Below are 17341 nucleotides of genomic sequence, written 5' to 3' on the forward strand. Positions count from 1 at the left end.
CATACCATTGCCACCCTATTCGGTCCATAATTATACTAGGTATGTCCTCAATTACCAACGAGACATGATGTACCATGTCTCTGGCAATTGAGAACATACCCCTTCACTCCAGAAACAAACCTTACTTTAATTCTTTGTTACTCATAACAGTAACTTTATTGTCCCGCATTTCTGCCTTGTTTAGTAGTTGCTATAAGATGACTCGACGTTGCTGTCAGTCTATTGACGGTGTCATAGCTTCAGCGAATAGACTGCAAATCTAGGCGTCGGCTATCCAGGTTGCTAACATGTTGCCCAATAGATCGCCTCAATCCCCCACGTCGACAGCATTATATCAATGCAAAATATGCCATAAGGTCTTAAGCACGGGGAGCCACTTGAAACGGCACCAGGACACTGTCCATCGGAAGAAAACCGATCCAGTATACCGATGCCGGTGTAGATACGCCTCTCCCCGAAAGGACAGCTACCTCTGCCACATTACATGCTGTCGTAGGCCGATTCATGAAGTTTATTATTATTGCAAATGTAGGGCAAGGTTCACCTGTAAGGATGAGCATATGTCCCATGTCGCTGCCTGCCAACCAGTCCGCAGCTCAGCTAGTCGTCCCTTATGATTCCCTAAGATTAAGACGACGTAGGATGCTGGATTTTCCCCTTTCATCTTCCATAATTTCTACATGGCAAAGATACCTTTTGGTAGATAAAATACCCTTGCATCTCTTGGGCTCTATTCTAGCCTTTAGTAAAATAGAGTACACACAACCGATGTCTGCGGAGCCCTACAGAAGTTAGTGTGAAGTATCTAATTTTGGGGTTTACGAATTCTTATTTTAGATATTATAGAAAGTATAGGTGGGTGGTATATAATGTAGATTTACTAGTACAAGCAAGACAATACTATCGGTAGATGGTCTATAGAAAAAATACAATATAAGCAGCCTAAATTACATACATCTATCAGCTGCTCGCTCTTCGATCATACATTCCATTCTCTGCTATCCATATCCACCATGCTCTCCTCTATCTTCTACCTTCTAATCATGCACCTCCTATTTTCGATTTATGCGGAACGGGAAGCGGCTTTGGCGTCTCTCAAAATGTCATCCGTTGCTTTTTCCGCGAGCACTTAAAATTGAGTGTCAGCAACTGCTACCGCTACTTATAGAACTCACGGAATTGATATATGTTCCAGGGGACTCGATAAGTAACTCTACTTGGAGGTCTCGAGCCCTGGAATAGGCTGAAAAAGTGTTTTTTAGATTTTAGATTTCACTTACTGAAGACTGGGCAGACCGGGAATGCACCGGGAACGGCGGGAAAAGAAGATGCGTCAACGACGCGCAGGTTCTTTACGCCATGGACCCTGAACTTGGAGTCCAACACTGCTAACCTATCGTCCGCGGGTCCGATCCCGCACGTACTTGAGGCGTGGTGTGAGTATGTCTGCAGTTTCAAGAATTCTTTCTGCGCTGCGTCTGTACAGTTCTGGTTTATGCCTGGACATGGGTGCTTCTCATTAAAGGGCCCGATTGGCTCGCCGACTGACGTGACTTTGGAAATGAGAGTTAGCAAGTGCTTCTTCTAGTTAGTGGGAAGCTTAAGGGCTTTAAGTCATGTCTTGGAAGTAGCTATGTTCCAGTCGCCTCGATATGAAGCTAAGAGGGGATTGAGGGGAGATCCCAGATGTTACATACAGGCCTTCCGGAACGTCTTTGCTGCGTCCAACATCTCAGTTAGATCTTCATTCCCACCGTGCTCGAAGAAGTTGAAGTTAATCTCCGGCGGCTCCTGCGGATCATTCGAGCGCAGGTGGACGTATCCAGCCTGCGACCGCGGGTTCATATGTACGAAAGCACACTCGTACTGTGATGGGCCATACTCAGTCGGGTAGCCAGGCCAGAACCCTTCAAAGGAGAAGGACTTGCACCAGGCATATATATTACGGTTCTTGCGCGCTGTAGGGGTCTTGAGCTGTACTGCGATTGGGCCCGACGACCCGTTCAAAGGTTTACTAGCTAGTGCCAGCACGCCTCCCTCGTAGTTGTCTGCTAGCTTCTCGCCCACACCGGGAAGGTCTTTTATGACGGGAATGTTGAACTTTTCGAGCTCTTCGGCCGGCCCGATGCCGCTAAGCTTGAGTATCTGCGGCGTGTTGAATGCGCCTCCGGAGACGATGACTTCCCTCTTAGCAAATATCTGGACCACCTCTCCCTTGGTACCGTTGTAGCGTGGATCGGCTTTGTACAGAGATTGGCCACGGAGGACTTCGACACCGATTGCAGTTGGCTCCTCGGAATCTTCCGAAAATAGCACCTTAGTAACGAGACTCCGGAGCTGAACGGTTAAGGGGTACTTGGCTGGATCATCCAAAGTTGCCCGGATATAAGTGTTAGTACCAACGCGGTGTCCGGTAGGATCAGCATGACTGGCAAGCCCGAAGACGCCCGTAGACTGGTCTCGATCCGGATCCAACGCATTAATATCCCGGGTTACATCGCCACCAGTAACCTTAATGATACTACTTGCGATGTCCCGCACGTCAGATGACTGCTGCATGAAGGCAGGGTCACTAATCGTGACATTGAGGTATCCAGTGTATCCATGCCCAGGAGTTCCAGGGGGTACGTATTGAGCCGTCTCTATTCTCTCGAAATACTGTCGCATATTCTTCGCTAACCACGTGTCGTCTCCAGTGCTCTCGGCGATTGCGTCCCAGTCGTCTTCAGAGGGAAGCGCACAAACACCACCATTGTGCACTTTTGATAATATCAGTCAACATTCCTTTCATGCGAGCTCTTAGAAAAGTTGTATTCCTCGATCAATTCGTTCGGGAAACCTAGACTCTCAAGATAGATCACCAGGGGTAAAAGAACTTTGATGTTACATACTAGCGCAACCTCCAAGTGTCGCTGAACGTGGGTAATAGATACCCAGTCGTTCGGATCCCTCTGGGGGGTCGAGACCAACGTAGAAAGATCCGTCAGGTTTGCGCCACGTCGTGTGCTCATACTTGCCCTCACGCTCCTCGTCCGAAGAGTGCTTGACAAAGAAGTCCCATCGTGATTTCTCATCGTTCGCCGCAAGGTTAAAGTTGGCCATCTCCGAATAGTTCTTGTTGTTCCCCAGGTCATCGCCTGCCTCTAGTAGCAACGTCGGATATCCCGCTCGCGCGAGGTTAGCCGCGAGTGGTGCGCCTCCGGGACCTGAACCCACAACGATATAGTCATAGGTAGCTACTGGCTGCGCGACAACCCTCGTGGCGGTAAATAGCCCTAACGCAAAGAGTTGACCCGCCATGTCTGTTCTCTAGACTCTAGCCTAACTCTATGCCTCTGATACCCTTAACGGTTCCTATGAATACCGACATAGGTGGCCAAGCCATCCTTTATACCAACAATGCGAGTTCTTCCCAGTACAAGCATCGCTTCTTGAGAAAATCCAAGCGACGCATGCGATGATAGCTATGATCAACTTTGGCTAAATGGATAGTTAGGGGAAGGCCTTGGGGGTTCGTGGGACATCGGATTTAAGGATCTTGGCGGCGTATTGCATTATTATCCGGCAGACGAGAGCCGCCGCGGTTGATTAGGGATGCATAGAGCAAGAGATAGAGAGAGAAGATATAATTATTATCTATTTAAACCGCTCGTACGTTCCGGAGATCATCTACAAAGTTAGCACATGTTTGATTACACGATAGATTGATAATTGATGACACCGGTCTAGCCCCTATATTTGCCGCTTTTTTATTAATATCCTACTTTACTCAGTTCCAACGACCAAGCCAATATAAGTCTACTGGTTTCTTCACTCCCACCATGTCGGGTAAGTTCTGCGTGGAATATCCGCCAAGGTTAGATAGATAGGAGTGGCCTCACTCAATACAAAGTCAACTCATCGAAACTGATCGCAACCGTACAAATGTGTACTAGTGGCCGAAAGACGGTCCTTGGCGGTTGTCTCTTTTCTATCCGGATCCGTATTGCCGCCCGATGCTTAGCAAGACCGGCCAGCCTATCATTTATTTTAATGCCAAGGAGCTCTGACTAACAGTAAAAGACGAGTAGTTGTAAACGGGAAAGAAGTGACACACACCAAGCAAGAAATCCGAATGCGTTTACATGGTTTTTTTTTTTTTTTAATGGCGTGCTTCGACCGAAAGGAAATTCTCTTACGGAAAAATATGACTGTGCATCCATACCGCGATGTAACTCATCTCTCCACCCGGAACCACTATGCGGATAGCTCTATTCGACACCGAAGCGTATTCTCTAGCTCTCTATTAGTTTATAAACCTCACGATTATGGAACCACTGACGCATTGGCCCCGATGGTAAAGAAGAATTTCAAGACTGTTTAAACTGTCTTACCTATGGCCGTTATCTAGGGCTACCCCCACGCCTTGCATCCTGCATAGAATCTCTTAGACTGAGAACCCGAGAACTGAACCAGCAAACTTAGTAGAGAAACTTAGTAGAGATTGCTGTCACTTGGTCGTGGAGAAGCCATATCATGAGCGGCTTGCAGGTTTAGAGATGGACCCGCCTCTGTTCGATGTGTCCTGAAAACTATGACCTGAAAACTACTTCTGCTAGATTGGAACACAGAATACCAATGATTGGTTTTCATGGATGACTTCTATTGTTATTAAGTAATAGTTCCAGGTAGGCGATTTAGGTATGTAATGTAGCGGCGAGGCCAAGCGAACTAAGCGCGTTTTAATCTTAAGATCAGCTAGAAGGGAATTTCATAGCGATCCTATGCTTAATATGCCACATTAGTACATCGCGGCCCTTACCGTCGCTATTACTAAAGCTTCTTCAATAGATATTCCAGTACTGTTGAGATAAGCTTTGACAAGATCCCCGGCAAAAATATGAAACCACGTAGGCACGTTATAATAACAACTCCTTCAATGGTACTACTAATATCATTAATAGGATGAGGAGCATGCATCGGTGAATCCTATCTCTGTATTTACCTATATATAGGTATCTTCGTGAGGCGCGTAGCCCTGGCCGGCGTTGTCTGTGTCGTATTTCCCCACAATGGTGGCCCCTCAAAGCTACCAGGATATACGTCCGCATTGAGTTTGCACGCCTTGTTTAAGAGTCGATGGCTAAGCGAACAGGAAGGTATATTTCCTAAAAGATCATTAACTTTACCATACATGGAACAGCAAATAAATGATATTAGCGCACAACAAATCCTTCGTAGTGACCGACGATGGGGCATGTGGATTCTTATGTAGGTACATATCGGAGATGTTCTCGCCAAGAAGAAGCTCGGATTTAATAAGAGACAATGCCCTTCATTTTAGATTAACGCCCACATAATTCCCTGTATAACTATATCTACATAGATCTGGGTTAAGACGTTACGGATGCATAAATAATGTAGATATCGCCCCATCTGCCTAGCCAGCCACCAGTATGATATGCAGAGGGAGTAGCCCCAGTTACTCCGTATGTATTATGGAATGAGATTAGAAAGAGATTATGTAGAAAGATAGGCTACAAGCGGAGACCCTTTTCGACATGTTTACATACATTGTACCCATCGTATCTCTTACGTATGTCGCCTCCTACAGCCTACCAACATAATCATCTGAGCAATGGCATTGTATTTATGTCTTACTTGAATGCTGCGTGTCATCGGTCCGAGGATTCTCGTTTCCGTTTATGGCCATCATCGACTTACTTGTCGGTGTTTTTATGTATTGTATGATGAAAGAACCATCAAAGCTTCGAGGCGCAACTCTCTTACTTGCATTCCTATATTTTGACCCGATCGTTTCCGAAATTCTACAGTGCAATCTGGAGAATACCTGGGTTTACATACCCCCTCTCGAACTTCAGACTCATGAGACAATCGGATTAAGCGGCTCCATGCGTGGTGTAACCCTCCACAATGGCCCTGGGATCTCGAGTCGCAGAATCAAACGATGACATAACACATACAACATTACCACTCAGCTCAGTCTGCCACTCAGAGCGGGTTTAAATGAAAGTGGTGTGAGGGGGTTAGGAATGCGGCGTAAGCCACAACCGTGAGCCTCGATGTGGAGGAGATACATTTCGAGTCCGGTTCTGGACGAACTGCTAACAATGGGTACGAGAGCAAAACGGAAAAGGATGGTGTCTCAGACATTTCAACTTTTTTCTTCTTTAAAAAAAAAAAAATTTGCTTCGGCGCCTGTGTCGGCGGTGAAGGAGTCGCCGCAAGCGGATCCAGGCTGACCAATAGAATATCTCCGAGTGCCTGGATCGGCAAGACTAAGAAATCTCTTATTTTTCTAGAAGGTCCACGGATATACTGGCATGCTTAATGCTTAGACCCGGATGGTCATGGTGGTGACGTCCATGGTTCAAGGTACTAGCGTCGGTAGCTGGCCGAGGGCAACCTTGGCGAATGATTTATTTTTATTTTTTCGCATGGGCGAATAAGAGAACCCCCATATTGGAAGGTTACGGTGCTTTGATTATTACGGGGTCCGTCATCACTGCTTAACCACGCGAGACACTAGGACCACCTCTCGGTATCCTGGTATGTCGACCGCTGTTGGGGACTGAGCCACCATCTCGACCGCGAAACGTAATGTAATCTCGTCGATCATTAGGGCTTTCGTCACAAAGATGGCCGGAAACGCCGGCGTGATTGGTCTACTGGGCTATGTATACTGGTCCATGTCCACAATGTGGCAACCCCATCTGTGCCCATGGATGGTTCGTATACGAACATGGTTTCTCGGTGGAAGTCAATATTTACCCGCCTGACTACTTGCCTAGTGCAGTTCGTTCCTCGGTCTTTTATACATACATAATAAATCCTAGGAGCCCGCGCGTTTTAGAGTTTTGGCTTTGATTCTTCACCCGGGCGCTCTGCTTCTCTGGACGGAACTCTCACGCCATCAACCTTGCCCTCCGCCCTCCGCCCTCCGCCCTCAGCCATCACCTACGGGTATCATCTGTGCCAACGACAACTACATCTAGGACGACACGACGGTTAGCTAGATCTCACGGACACGGTAGCAGACAAGATGGCGGATACGAAGAACGAGAAGATGTTCGATTCGGACTCGCCTTCGGGGCAAGAGCTGGGGTCCAGCACTGAGGTGGTTGGTCAAGTCAGCGACATCTCGGCATTCGAGGCGCAAAAAGTAGCCTTGGGCAACGCTCACTTCAAAAGGTTAGGATGGAAGCGACTCACAGTAGTGCTCATCGTAGAGGCCATCGCCCTCGGCAGTCTGAGCATGCCTGCAGCATTCGCTACCTTAGGAATGGTGGCTGGCGTCATCTTGAGTGTTGGCCTGGGTCTCATTGCCATCTACACCAGTTATGTCGTCGGCCAGGTCAAACTAAAGTTCCCGGAAGTACAGCACTACGCAGATGCCGGTCGTCTGATAATGGGTAAATTTGGGTATGAACTAATCGGCGGGATGTTCGTGTTGCAACTGGTATTCCTTGTCGGATCTCACTGTCTCACGGGTACTATCGCTTTCATGAACATTACCAACAATGGCGCCTGTTCGTTGGTTTTCGGTGTTGTCTCAGCCATCATTCTCCTGCTTCTCGCTATCCCGCCCTCTTTTGCCGAAGTAGCCATTCTGGGTTACATTGACTTTGTTTCTATCATGGCCGCTATCTTCGTCACGATTATTGCGACGGGTGTGCAACGGACAGATGCTGGGGTCCCCTCTGATTGGTCCGCGTGGCCGAAGGAGAACATGACCTTCACTGAGGCTTTCATTGCCATTACAAATATCGTCTTTGCCTACAGCTTTGCCATCTGCCAGTTCTCGTTCATGGATGAAATGCACACCCCTAAGCATTTCGTTAAATCCATCTGGGCGCTCGGCCTGATTGAGATCGTGATTTACACACTGACCGGAGCATTGATCTTCTGCTTCGTCGGTCAAGATGTCAAGTCCCCTTCTCTCCTGTCGGCTGGAGACTTGGTTTCCAAGATAGCCTTCGGTATTGCTCTACCCGTCATCTTCATCTCCGGATCCATCAACGGTACCGTCGTAGGCCGATATATTCACGGTCGTGTTTACAAGGACTCGGTCACTCGTTTCATCAATACCACCAAAGGCTGGAGCACGTGGCTGGCGCTCATCACGTTCATTACTCTCATTGCGTGGGTTATCGCCGAGGCCATCCCCTTCTTTTCCGATCTCCTGGCCATCTCTTCGGCGCTGTTCATCTCCGGGTTTACATTTTACTTCCCTGCTGTTTTCTGGTTTATGCTCATCAAGCAGGGCAAGTGGTACGCAAAAGAAAACATTCTAAAGAGTATTCTCAACGGCTTGGTATTTATTATCGGGATGATTGTACTAGTTGGTGGCACGTACGCTAGCATTGTCGACATCGTAAGTCACTAGTCTCACGGCTTATTATCATCTATTTCTTTTGGACCATTAACTAACGCCTTATAGATTGACGGATATAGCAAGGGCAAAGTTCGAGGTGCCTTCAGCTGTGCTCCATTCTAGTAATGAAAGGCTCAGCAAGACAAATTTCTTTAATTTCAGTTATGCTCCCTACTTGAAAGATCGAAGTCATGCGCCCCTTCTCACGAACACGAATGGCCTGTCGATGACATTATGATACCTCCTTTCTTATTTTCCAAGCGTCATACGCGAGCAATGGGTTCATAGCATCTTGTTTCTAGAGCACTGGATAGTACCTCGTGGATAAGACCTGATTCCTAGCTCCAAGGAGTTTGAGAATGCATTTTGTTTTCTCTGGGATTGTATACCTTTGTAAAACACTATCTGGGAGTTGCATCGCGAATGACAATGAGTAACTGGGCATATTATCTTATGGTTCATGTATTGAAGAGCACCTACGTGTTATCGATGTTTTCAGGCTATAGCAGTTAGAAAAAACGAAATAACTAACAGTGGAACTATTCTCGTACGGACTTTAAACTATTGTACGTCATCTGCATGAGGCGTTTTGGTAACAAATAAATTCAAGGACGAACATAGTAATCATTTCCTTGGTAGTTATGCATCTATGACGTAGTCGTAGATGGAGACAGAGTTCGGATTAAGTTGCGATTTTCGTAATATACGAGCATCTAATGTCAAAGGGCGTCATACCTATATGTATTATATAATAGAACTATTGCTCGTTTTTGGACTCTCGACCGCGGTAAAGGTGCGTGTATGCAGTCTTACCCTACACGAGGAAGTCCTACAGATCATCTATACATTTCATTGGACAGGCTACGATTGTGTGTAACTATTCGCGATTAGAGAGTGCTAATCATGCGTGCCTCAAAAATACCTTAACTAAAGATCGCAGGATGTACAGAAGTAAAAGCGGCATCATTATTATAGTCCCTGATAAAATCGCGAGGGGCTACTAGATGGGCAAATCTAAAATTAAGCAATTCAGGACCCGAGAAACGGAGTTTAGTAAGATGTAACTAGATAAAAAAAAACTCATAATTAGGTATCTTAAGCAGGTTTAAAATTAACCGTATTATTTCCATGAAGCGTATTAGCAGATGAATAGAGACCCGAACTGGTGAGCTAGAAAGAGAGGACCAACTGACCTAAGGGTCTTTGCTGCACAGCGAAGAACCTTGAGGGGCATACGTGAAATGACAGAGTTTCATAAAGAAACATGAAAGATAAAACAAAAGCGTCTTAGCTCTTATGTATTATATGAATTTAGCATGACTTGGTGGCGTTAAGGCTAAGTGGTCATGTTTATTGCTACTTGTATATTATTATCCTTTTAAGATTATCACGATTATAATAACAATGCGCTAAATAAATAAAATTGCGAAATATAACTTATGACTTGGTATAAAAATTTGGTGAAAGAGACGGGAAAATTAATTGTGAAGAAGAAATCTTGAGCCAAGACCTGAGTGAGTGAGTGACTGACTGATAAAACTTTACAATGATGGACTTTCTATGAACCTAAGTTTTCTCCACTCATTTTTGACATAATAGAAAAATGAAATACACATTTTCGATTCACATGCGAGTAAATAGAAGGCCTTGCTCTTTTTTCATTCATTTTCTACTTTTGTTACTCGATTGGCTCACAATTATGAAAGGAAATAAATTTTTACCAAAAAGAAATAATCACATCATTGACATCATGCAAAAAAATTCAATCATTATAAACAGCCTCCGCTTTCTACCTATACTAGTCTCCAATACTTAAACTCCGTATTTTAAACTGTTGCAAGTTATTTCCGATGAAATAATTGTTTTCTCGAAGCCTCTTAACATAATATAATGATTGCAAGTAAAGCGATGCTAATTTAGGAACTAGATCGCTTAACCGGTCTCTCATATTGAGAGTTTATCCTATTTAATTCTGGGCGAATGATGACATAGCCCTGACGTGCATTAACAAGCCATGCGAGTGTCCTTTCCACCTTCTTATTACCTACCTATGTACATTCCATAATTGTTGTGGAGATAGGAGGCGGAATACGTGCAAAAATGGAAGAAACTGTCCATTGAGAATAAAGGCGGCGGGGCTTGATCTAGATTAATATATATGTACTAGGTACCTAGGTAACTTACCGAGTAAGGAAGAGGCTCTTCAAGATGATCTCCTCATAGATGCTGTAGTTCTTAGATCCCGATTTCCGACCTCGAAAAAGAATGCCCATACATAGGCCCATAGGCCCGTGCTGCAGCATCAGATAACGTTAAACCGGAAAGATCTTTCTAGGATACGAAATACAAAGGTACATGCAAGTACTTCCCAGATATGAAGACAGTGCAAGCCTCTAAATTTAATAACTGTATAACCCACGAACATGTCCGCACTACATAGTACACTAGGTTACAGTACCTATTAAAAGTTATACTTCGTACATAATCCATTTCAACTAACCTGGTAGTAGCTATCGGGTACGTCAGTGCAGCTATCGGATTTTATTCTTCAACCATTTCTGCAAAGTCTAAGAAGTAGGTACTCACCTAGTTATTATTTCTTTCCTCAATCGTATCTTGTTCGCAAGGCATAATATGACATAGATAAGGCAGTTCTTTCCTTAGTTAATCCCCTCAGCTTGTCCAAGGCCTCCGCACCCCCCAAATTATCCACCCCAACACGACCCCCGTAAGGCAACTGAGAAGGCAAAACGTACCACCAACGCACCATTGCGACTGCCAGCCGAAGATTAACCGGGGTTCGTTAGAGCCTGGAAGGGAAAAGCTTTGATACACACCACTTAGCAGTTGCATCCCACACCTCCACAGTGCAGTGCTACGACCGACACCTACCGACTTCATTTCGACCATTCATCTAACAAGGAGTCAACTGTACCTAGCTTTACAATTCCGCCGACCATTATATTTCTTTTTTTCCTACCATTCTGCCTTCAACACTCTGAACGAATTAATCAGGAATAATTGCAGCTAGTAAAAGACGTCTCAACGAAGACCGATGGGAATAGCATTACGTTGAATCCATCGGTCGCATGTAGCCACCAATTGTCATGTCCGCCGAAGCGACCGCCGCGATGGCGTCTGCGCCCGAGAAAGAGATGGTTGAGATCGAGGTCGCAAGTGACCAACCTAGCAATGATGCACTCAACAATAAAGCCACCGGCCTCCACTCACCGCCCGATAGTAACAGCGCAATGAAGTTGGACGGTAGCGACGATTCCGAATTGAGTGATCTCGACGATCCCTCGTTCATGGACATGGACATAGACATGCACTTGCATATCAACCCGTCTCCTCCTGCTCCACCACTTGAACCTGCAAATGATGATCAAGACGTTAAGCAAGAGGAAGAGGAAGATATCGGGGAGGTCATTCCTGACCATTGGTCTGGTACTGTTCCTGTCTTCAAACCAAACATGCACCAGTTCAAGGATTTTAAGAAATTCGTATGGTTATACCCCTACTCTCATCCCTTTATTTCTCATCCGATCCTGACATTGCTAACTCTTACACTTTTAGATGACAAAAGTCGATTGTTACGGGATGAAGTCTGGCATTATTAAGATCATCCCGCCCAAGGAATGGGCAGACAAACGTCCTCCTCTGGATGATATGATCAAGCAAATCAAAGTTAGGGAACCTATCAAACAGGATATCATGGGTTCCAATGGAACCTATCGACAAGTCAACATTCTCCACCAGAGATCCTACAATATTCCACAGTGGCGACAGCTCTGCGACCAAAGTGAACACCAGCCTCCTGCTAAACGAGGTGAGAGGCGTGCACAGGCACCGTCTAAACCGAAACCAGCTTCGTCCTCAAGTGCCACCGATTCTAAGAGACGTCGATCGACTAGGGGTCGAGGTAAGCGAGGTGCAGCAAAAGACAAGGTAGACCAAGAAGACCGACCGATGACACCTGTCTCGCCAAAACCGAACGAAGAGATTGTTGAGTCCGTAGAGCAGGACCCGGGTGCTGAGGTAGATGATGACGACGACGGTCCCCCGGTTGTTGGTCGGATGGGTGGCGCTAGACAGGCCAAACCTAAGTTACAATCTACATCAGCGCGGAGGAAGTTCTCGAGGCGAGAGGCATCAGCTAGGATCGATGAGGAAGCCTTCAAGGACTTCGATTACCGTATGGACATCTCCGACTATACACCTGATAGGTGTGAGGAGCTTGAGCGCATATACTGGAAAACTCTTACATATGCACAGCCACTTTACGGTGCTGATCTTCCCGGAACACTTTTCGATGACGAATGCGATACTTGGAATCTTAATAAGCTCCCGAACCTCCTTGACGTCTTGGGTACCAAGGTGCCGGGCGTTAACACGGCATATCTTTACCTCGGTATGTGGAAGGCGACTTTCGCATGGCATCTTGAAGATGTCGATCTATACAGTATCAACTACCTACACTTTGGTGCTCCGAAGCAGTGGTACAGTATTTCTCAAGGCGATGCGCGCCGGTTCGAAGCTGCGATGAAGAGCATCTGGCCAACAGACGCGAAGGCCTGCGACCAATTTCTACGACACAAGGCTTTTCTAATCTCGCCAAACCATTTGGCGAATTTCTACAATATCAAAGTCAATAAGTGCGTCTCCTACCCGGGGGAATTTGTTGTCACTTATCCGTATGGTTATCACTCGGGGTATAATTTGGGCTATAACTGTGCCGAGGCTGTAAACTTTGCCTTGGATTCCTGGTTGCCGATGGGAAAGATCGCCAAGAGATGTGAATGTGCTCAAGCGCAAGATAGCGTTTGGGTCGACGTGTATGAGATCGAGCGTAAATTGAGAGGAGAAGAGACAGACTATGAAGAAACGGAGGATGAAGAGGATGAGGATGAGGACGAAGATGATGATGACCTCGATAATGGTGTACCGACACCGCCTTCGTCTAATGCTGTGAGATTTAAGCAGCCTGGGCGTAAACGTAAACGTCCGGCGGCAGATAAAGGAGAGAAGCAGAAGGCCAAGAAGATACGACTCCGTGTCAAGAACCACGTTGAACCGCCGTGTTGCCTGTGTCCCCACGACATACCAGGACAGGAGGTTTTACCGACAAGCGATGGTCGCAAAGCCCATAGGATCTGCGCACTATACGGACCCGAAACCTGGGTTGAAACAGTTGAAGGGAAAGAAGTCGTCGCCAATGTCGAAAACCTCAGCAAAACTCGCCTAGAATTGAAGTGCCTGTATTGCCGCTCTAAGAGGGGTGCTTGTTTCCAGTGTTCCCAGAAGAAATGCGCCCGCTCCTACCATGCAACTTGTGCCGCAGCAGCTGGAGTCTTGGTAGAAGAGGCAGACGTTCCTATATTCGGCGAGGATGGAACCGAATACAAGGAACAAGCCTTCGAATTTAGCTGTCGTTTCCACAGGACCAAGAGAGATAAGAAGTTGGATGGGGATGGGTTGGAAGAATGTCAGAAGACCCGCCAAGCGGCGGCTGCTCTCAAAAAAGGGGACATATGCCAATTGCAGTATTACCGCGGGGATATCTTCGCAGGTGTTGTCGTTGAGAACCGAGCTGACGAACAGACGCTCCTTGTCGACATTATTCCCAACGGGTGCGAAACATATAGCCACATTAGCAGAAGCTTGTCGCTAACTTTTTCTAGGGAACGTGTTGAAGTTGAATGGAAATGGCTTCTCCTTCCAGATCCAGCCGACTTCCATTTACCGAAAGCGTCTGCGAATGCTATTCCCATGCCAACGTCACGTAAGGCTAAGGATCAGATCAATGCCACAAAGCGAGTCACGGAGGAGCTTCCACGCGCAGATGCACCGTTTGTCGAAGGATTCACCTGGTCCGAATTCAACTCGTGTGATTGCTCGAACAAGTTCCAAGCTAAAGTGGATCTGTCCAAGGATAATCAGATTTGGTATTACCTTGGTAGAACATCGACGGAAGCGCGTGCTCAGTACACAGAAGATCCGAAGAATCCTAGACACAACCCTAAGAGTAACTTTTTAGAAACTGTTCCTCGACCGGCTCCGCCTACAGCTCAACCCCGAAAGTCATATGGATCCACGTTTTCGGTACAGACTCTGACCACAACAGGAGCGAAACCTGAGAAGCCATACCAGTATAAGCCAAGGGATCCTATTATTCCTTCCTATGTCCATTCTTCATTTGCGACCCAACAGTTCGTTCCGAAGCCTTCTCCCTTCACGACACAGCAATACATCCCAAGGCCACCATTCTATCCCCCACAAAGCACAGCGTCGAAGCTGGTTCCTGCCCCCGAACAGACCTTACAGCGTACTCCGCAGCAGTCTGTACCAAAACCAGCGCCTACGCCACCTATTCTGCAACAAAAAGGGCCGTATACACCACAGCATAATATCCAGAAGCCGGTCTACACCCCCCAGTTCATCAATCATTACCCTCCACAGCAATCTATTCGTCAACAAACTTCTCCAGATCAGCAAAGCGGACAATTTATTCCCCAGCAAACTCCACAACAGCCAGTTGCTACACCACAACATAACAGACAATCCTCCGCCCAACATGTTATATCAAGGTCAGCTCCCATACCTCGACCAACACCTCCGCAAGGCGGACACACTCGGAACCGGTCTTCACTCAATGGTCAGTCTTTGGCGTTCGGTTCAGATAATCGATTTAGGACGCCGCCGTTCTCGTACGGGGGTAGCCGAATTGATTCTACCGCCAAATCACCCTTTAGCCATGGGTTCACGCAACCTCCCGGCCTTGGGCCCTCGCCGTCACCGCAAAACGGCCAACTGTTCCAGGCCCAAGCTAGAGCTAGGTCTGGATCGCTGGCATCTAACCGTTCATTCGACACGCCGATGACATCGTCTGCTATTCGACCATCTTCTGCATCCGCTCAAGGGACTGTGGGAGAAGCCAAGATTCCTCCGCAATGCAATGCCCCTAAGCAAGCGCGACCAAGCATTGTTCAGAGATATGCCTTTTTCCAGGTTCATCATAACAGGTATAGCAGTCAAATTTCCCGCGATTCAGTTCTGTGCTAATAATCATTTAGGGATTCTACCAAGTATAGGACACCTTACGCCAATTGGGGTGGCTTTACCAACGGTTATGAGGGTAACCTTCGAGCTCATCTGATGAGATCGCCTGAAGCGCTTTTTGAGATTAGAAGGCGATCATCTGGCTTCAGCAGCGGTACTCCTGGCCCACTCTCTACTCGCCAGATTCCTTTTAGTAATGGTATCCCGAACAATGGTACTCCTAGCCCAGCGCCATACACGGGTAACTCTGGCCCAGCTCGCTCATCGGCTGGTCTACCAACATCTGATTCTCCTACTCCACTTGCAACACAGAAAGTGACACTGCCAGCGACACATATAGCATCAACCGGACGGCTAGAAGTTCAACAAACACCGACACGTGTCGTAGATTCCTTGTATTTAAGTGAAGGACCTATAACACAACTACATCCAGCAATCCGAGCCCAATATGCCGCATTGTTACAGACGAGAAACTTCGAGGCCCGCAACGAGCAAACTACCGTTCAAGCACACCAAGCCATGCTAAACCAGCAATCACCTTCGACGCCAATACTATCTTCTCAGGTCGCTTCGGTCACCTCGCCAATGATCATCTCAGCTCCAAACCCCAACTCATCACAGCCCAAGGTAGATACCCCCTCACCATCGAATATGGCCACTATGGGCCAGAAACTGCCCCCGTCGACAAGCTCAAATGCTCTAGCAAGGACACCAAGTCTACCACCTAGGCAGACTTATATACCACCTCCTCGACCGTGGGAAACACTACGTAAGTCACAGGTTCCGGTTCAGCCTCAATATTTCCCAACGGAACACCCATCTCGTTCTATGACACCAACCATAGCCACCCCGACTATTAACCCAAATGCGCCGGGCCCGTCGATGAACGACGGATCCGGAATTCCGAGGCACATAGAAAGTCCAGGGCCCCAGCCCAGCAATGTAAGCGGACCTTTTTGGCAGAAGTTCCCGCAGACAGTGCCTAACAGCAGCAGCCTCAGCCAGACGAGTCACGAACAGTTTCGGTACGTGACGTACGACCAGCAGACATACAACGGTTATCAGCCGCCACAGCTATACAACAGCCAAGCGCAGCAGAGTCAGTATCATCACCAGGAAGATATACCACGACCCCTATAGCCTCGGCACTTGTACCTTCGATAGCAGTGGACACAAGTGACCTTCCGGAAGTACCAGACGATTCCATGGAATTGATTGAGAGCATTATCAGAGATGCCCGGCGGATCAGTAGCACGCACTGTAATACCGCAAATGAGAATATTGAGATTACCGATCCGAGAAAGTAGCATAAGGAATGTGGCGAACAAGACACGAGCATAACGAAACCATGAAATAATGGTCCCAGGGACGGCACGTGCCGTTCTGTGGAGTTTGGCGTTGATTAGATGGCATCTTGCTCAACCTCCGGCAGATGATCATCTCACGGTTAGACTTAGCGCCTACATAGGCTTGTTTTATTTCTCGGGCATAGGGCTCATGAAAGGGGAATGTTTTGATTTCGTACTCCTCCGTTCATGTATACGAAGGAGATTTATATGTGGTTAGGCGGGGGGGATTCAAGGAGTTGGACGGATGGATGTATACTATGGCTAGGCGACGAGTCACTTCTTGAGATCTGTAGGACTCCTTCCTTGAGAGATTCGATTGCGATGATTTCGGATGGCTGTACAACCAAGTGTATGTATAATACATTATGAACTACAATTGTTCATGTTGCTACCTAGATACTTGTTGCCTTAATTTATTTAAAGTACCATCCGCAAATATTACCGTTATACTTGAATTATATATTTCTATGCATTCATAGATGCATATAGAAAGTATGAAATTTTGTTTAAATGAATGAATGCGCGGTTAGACGGTATCATTTTGGGGCAAGAGGCACGG

The 17341-nt window shown here is 46.8% G+C and overlaps 3 protein-coding genes across 3 annotated transcripts; 2 read left to right on the plus strand and 1 right to left on the minus strand.

Moving 5' to 3' along the window:
* Nucleotides 1-840: 840 nt before the first annotated feature.
* Nucleotides 841-3470, minus strand: F4813DRAFT_25022 (putative GMC oxidoreductase). Its single transcript, XM_049240139.1, has 4 exons — nucleotides 2892-3470; nucleotides 1698-2759; nucleotides 1281-1553; nucleotides 841-1128 (listed from the first exon to the last, which is right to left on the minus strand). Exons 1-4 carry the CDS (start codon nucleotides 3298-3300, stop codon nucleotides 1064-1066), a joined length of 1809 nt encoding a protein of 602 aa, XP_049101177.1. The 5' UTR covers nucleotides 3301-3470; the 3' UTR covers nucleotides 841-1063.
* A 3521-nt stretch (nucleotides 3471-6991) lies between these two features.
* Nucleotides 6992-9132, plus strand: F4813DRAFT_354210 (transmembrane amino acid transporter protein-domain-containing protein). Its single transcript, XM_049242727.1, has 2 exons — nucleotides 6992-8374; nucleotides 8441-9132. The coding sequence occupies exons 1-2, from the start codon at nucleotides 7043-7045 to the stop codon at nucleotides 8495-8497; spliced, it is 1389 nt and encodes a 462-aa protein (XP_049101178.1). The 5' UTR covers nucleotides 6992-7042; the 3' UTR covers nucleotides 8498-9132.
* A 1680-nt stretch (nucleotides 9133-10812) lies between these two features.
* On the plus strand, nucleotides 10813-17218 carry F4813DRAFT_354213 (uncharacterized protein). Its single transcript, XM_049242728.1, has 5 exons — nucleotides 10813-11877; nucleotides 11951-14004; nucleotides 14056-15396; nucleotides 15448-16375; nucleotides 16429-17218. The coding sequence occupies exons 1-5, from the start codon at nucleotides 11482-11484 to the stop codon at nucleotides 16738-16740; spliced, it is 5031 nt and encodes a 1676-aa protein (XP_049101179.1). The 5' UTR covers nucleotides 10813-11481; the 3' UTR covers nucleotides 16741-17218.
* The last annotated feature ends 123 nt before the right edge of the window (nucleotides 17219-17341 follow it).

This window comes from Daldinia decipiens (genome assembly GCF_022478715.1).
Source record: "Daldinia decipiens strain CBS 113046 unplaced genomic scaffold F4813scaffold_10, whole genome shotgun sequence".
Classification (NCBI taxonomy): Eukaryota; Fungi; Ascomycota; class Sordariomycetes; order Xylariales; family Hypoxylaceae; genus Daldinia; species Daldinia decipiens.

Bases quoted from the DNA above. Each gene is read 5' to 3' on its own strand.
- F4813DRAFT_25022 (XM_049240139.1), bottom strand. From the start codon at position 3,300: ATGGCGGGTCAACTCTTTGCGTTAGGGCTATTTACCGCCACGAGGGTT. The intron at 1,554-1,697 runs GTATGTAACATC...TCATTTCCAAAG, and splicing joins AAAGACGTTCCGGAAGGCCT to TCACGTCAGTCGGCGAGCCA. The intron at 1,129-1,280 runs GTAAGTGAAATC...CTCAATTTTAAG, and splicing joins CCCGGTCTGCCCAGTCTTCA to TGCTCGCGGAAAAAGCAACG.
- F4813DRAFT_354213 (XM_049242728.1), top strand. From the start codon at position 11,482: ATGTCCGCCGAAGCGACCGCCGCGATGGCGTCTGCGCCCGAGAAAGAG. The intron at 14,005-14,055 runs GTGCGAAACATA...AACTTTTTCTAG, and splicing joins GTCGACATTATTCCCAACGG to GGAACGTGTTGAAGTTGAAT. The intron at 16,376-16,428 runs GTAAGCGGACCT...TAACAGCAGCAG, and splicing joins CAGGGCCCCAGCCCAGCAAT to CCTCAGCCAGACGAGTCACG.
- F4813DRAFT_354210 (XM_049242727.1), top strand. From the start codon at position 7,043: ATGGCGGATACGAAGAACGAGAAGATGTTCGATTCGGACTCGCCTTCG. The intron at 8,375-8,440 runs GTAAGTCACTAG...AACGCCTTATAG, and splicing joins ACGCTAGCATTGTCGACATC to ATTGACGGATATAGCAAGGG.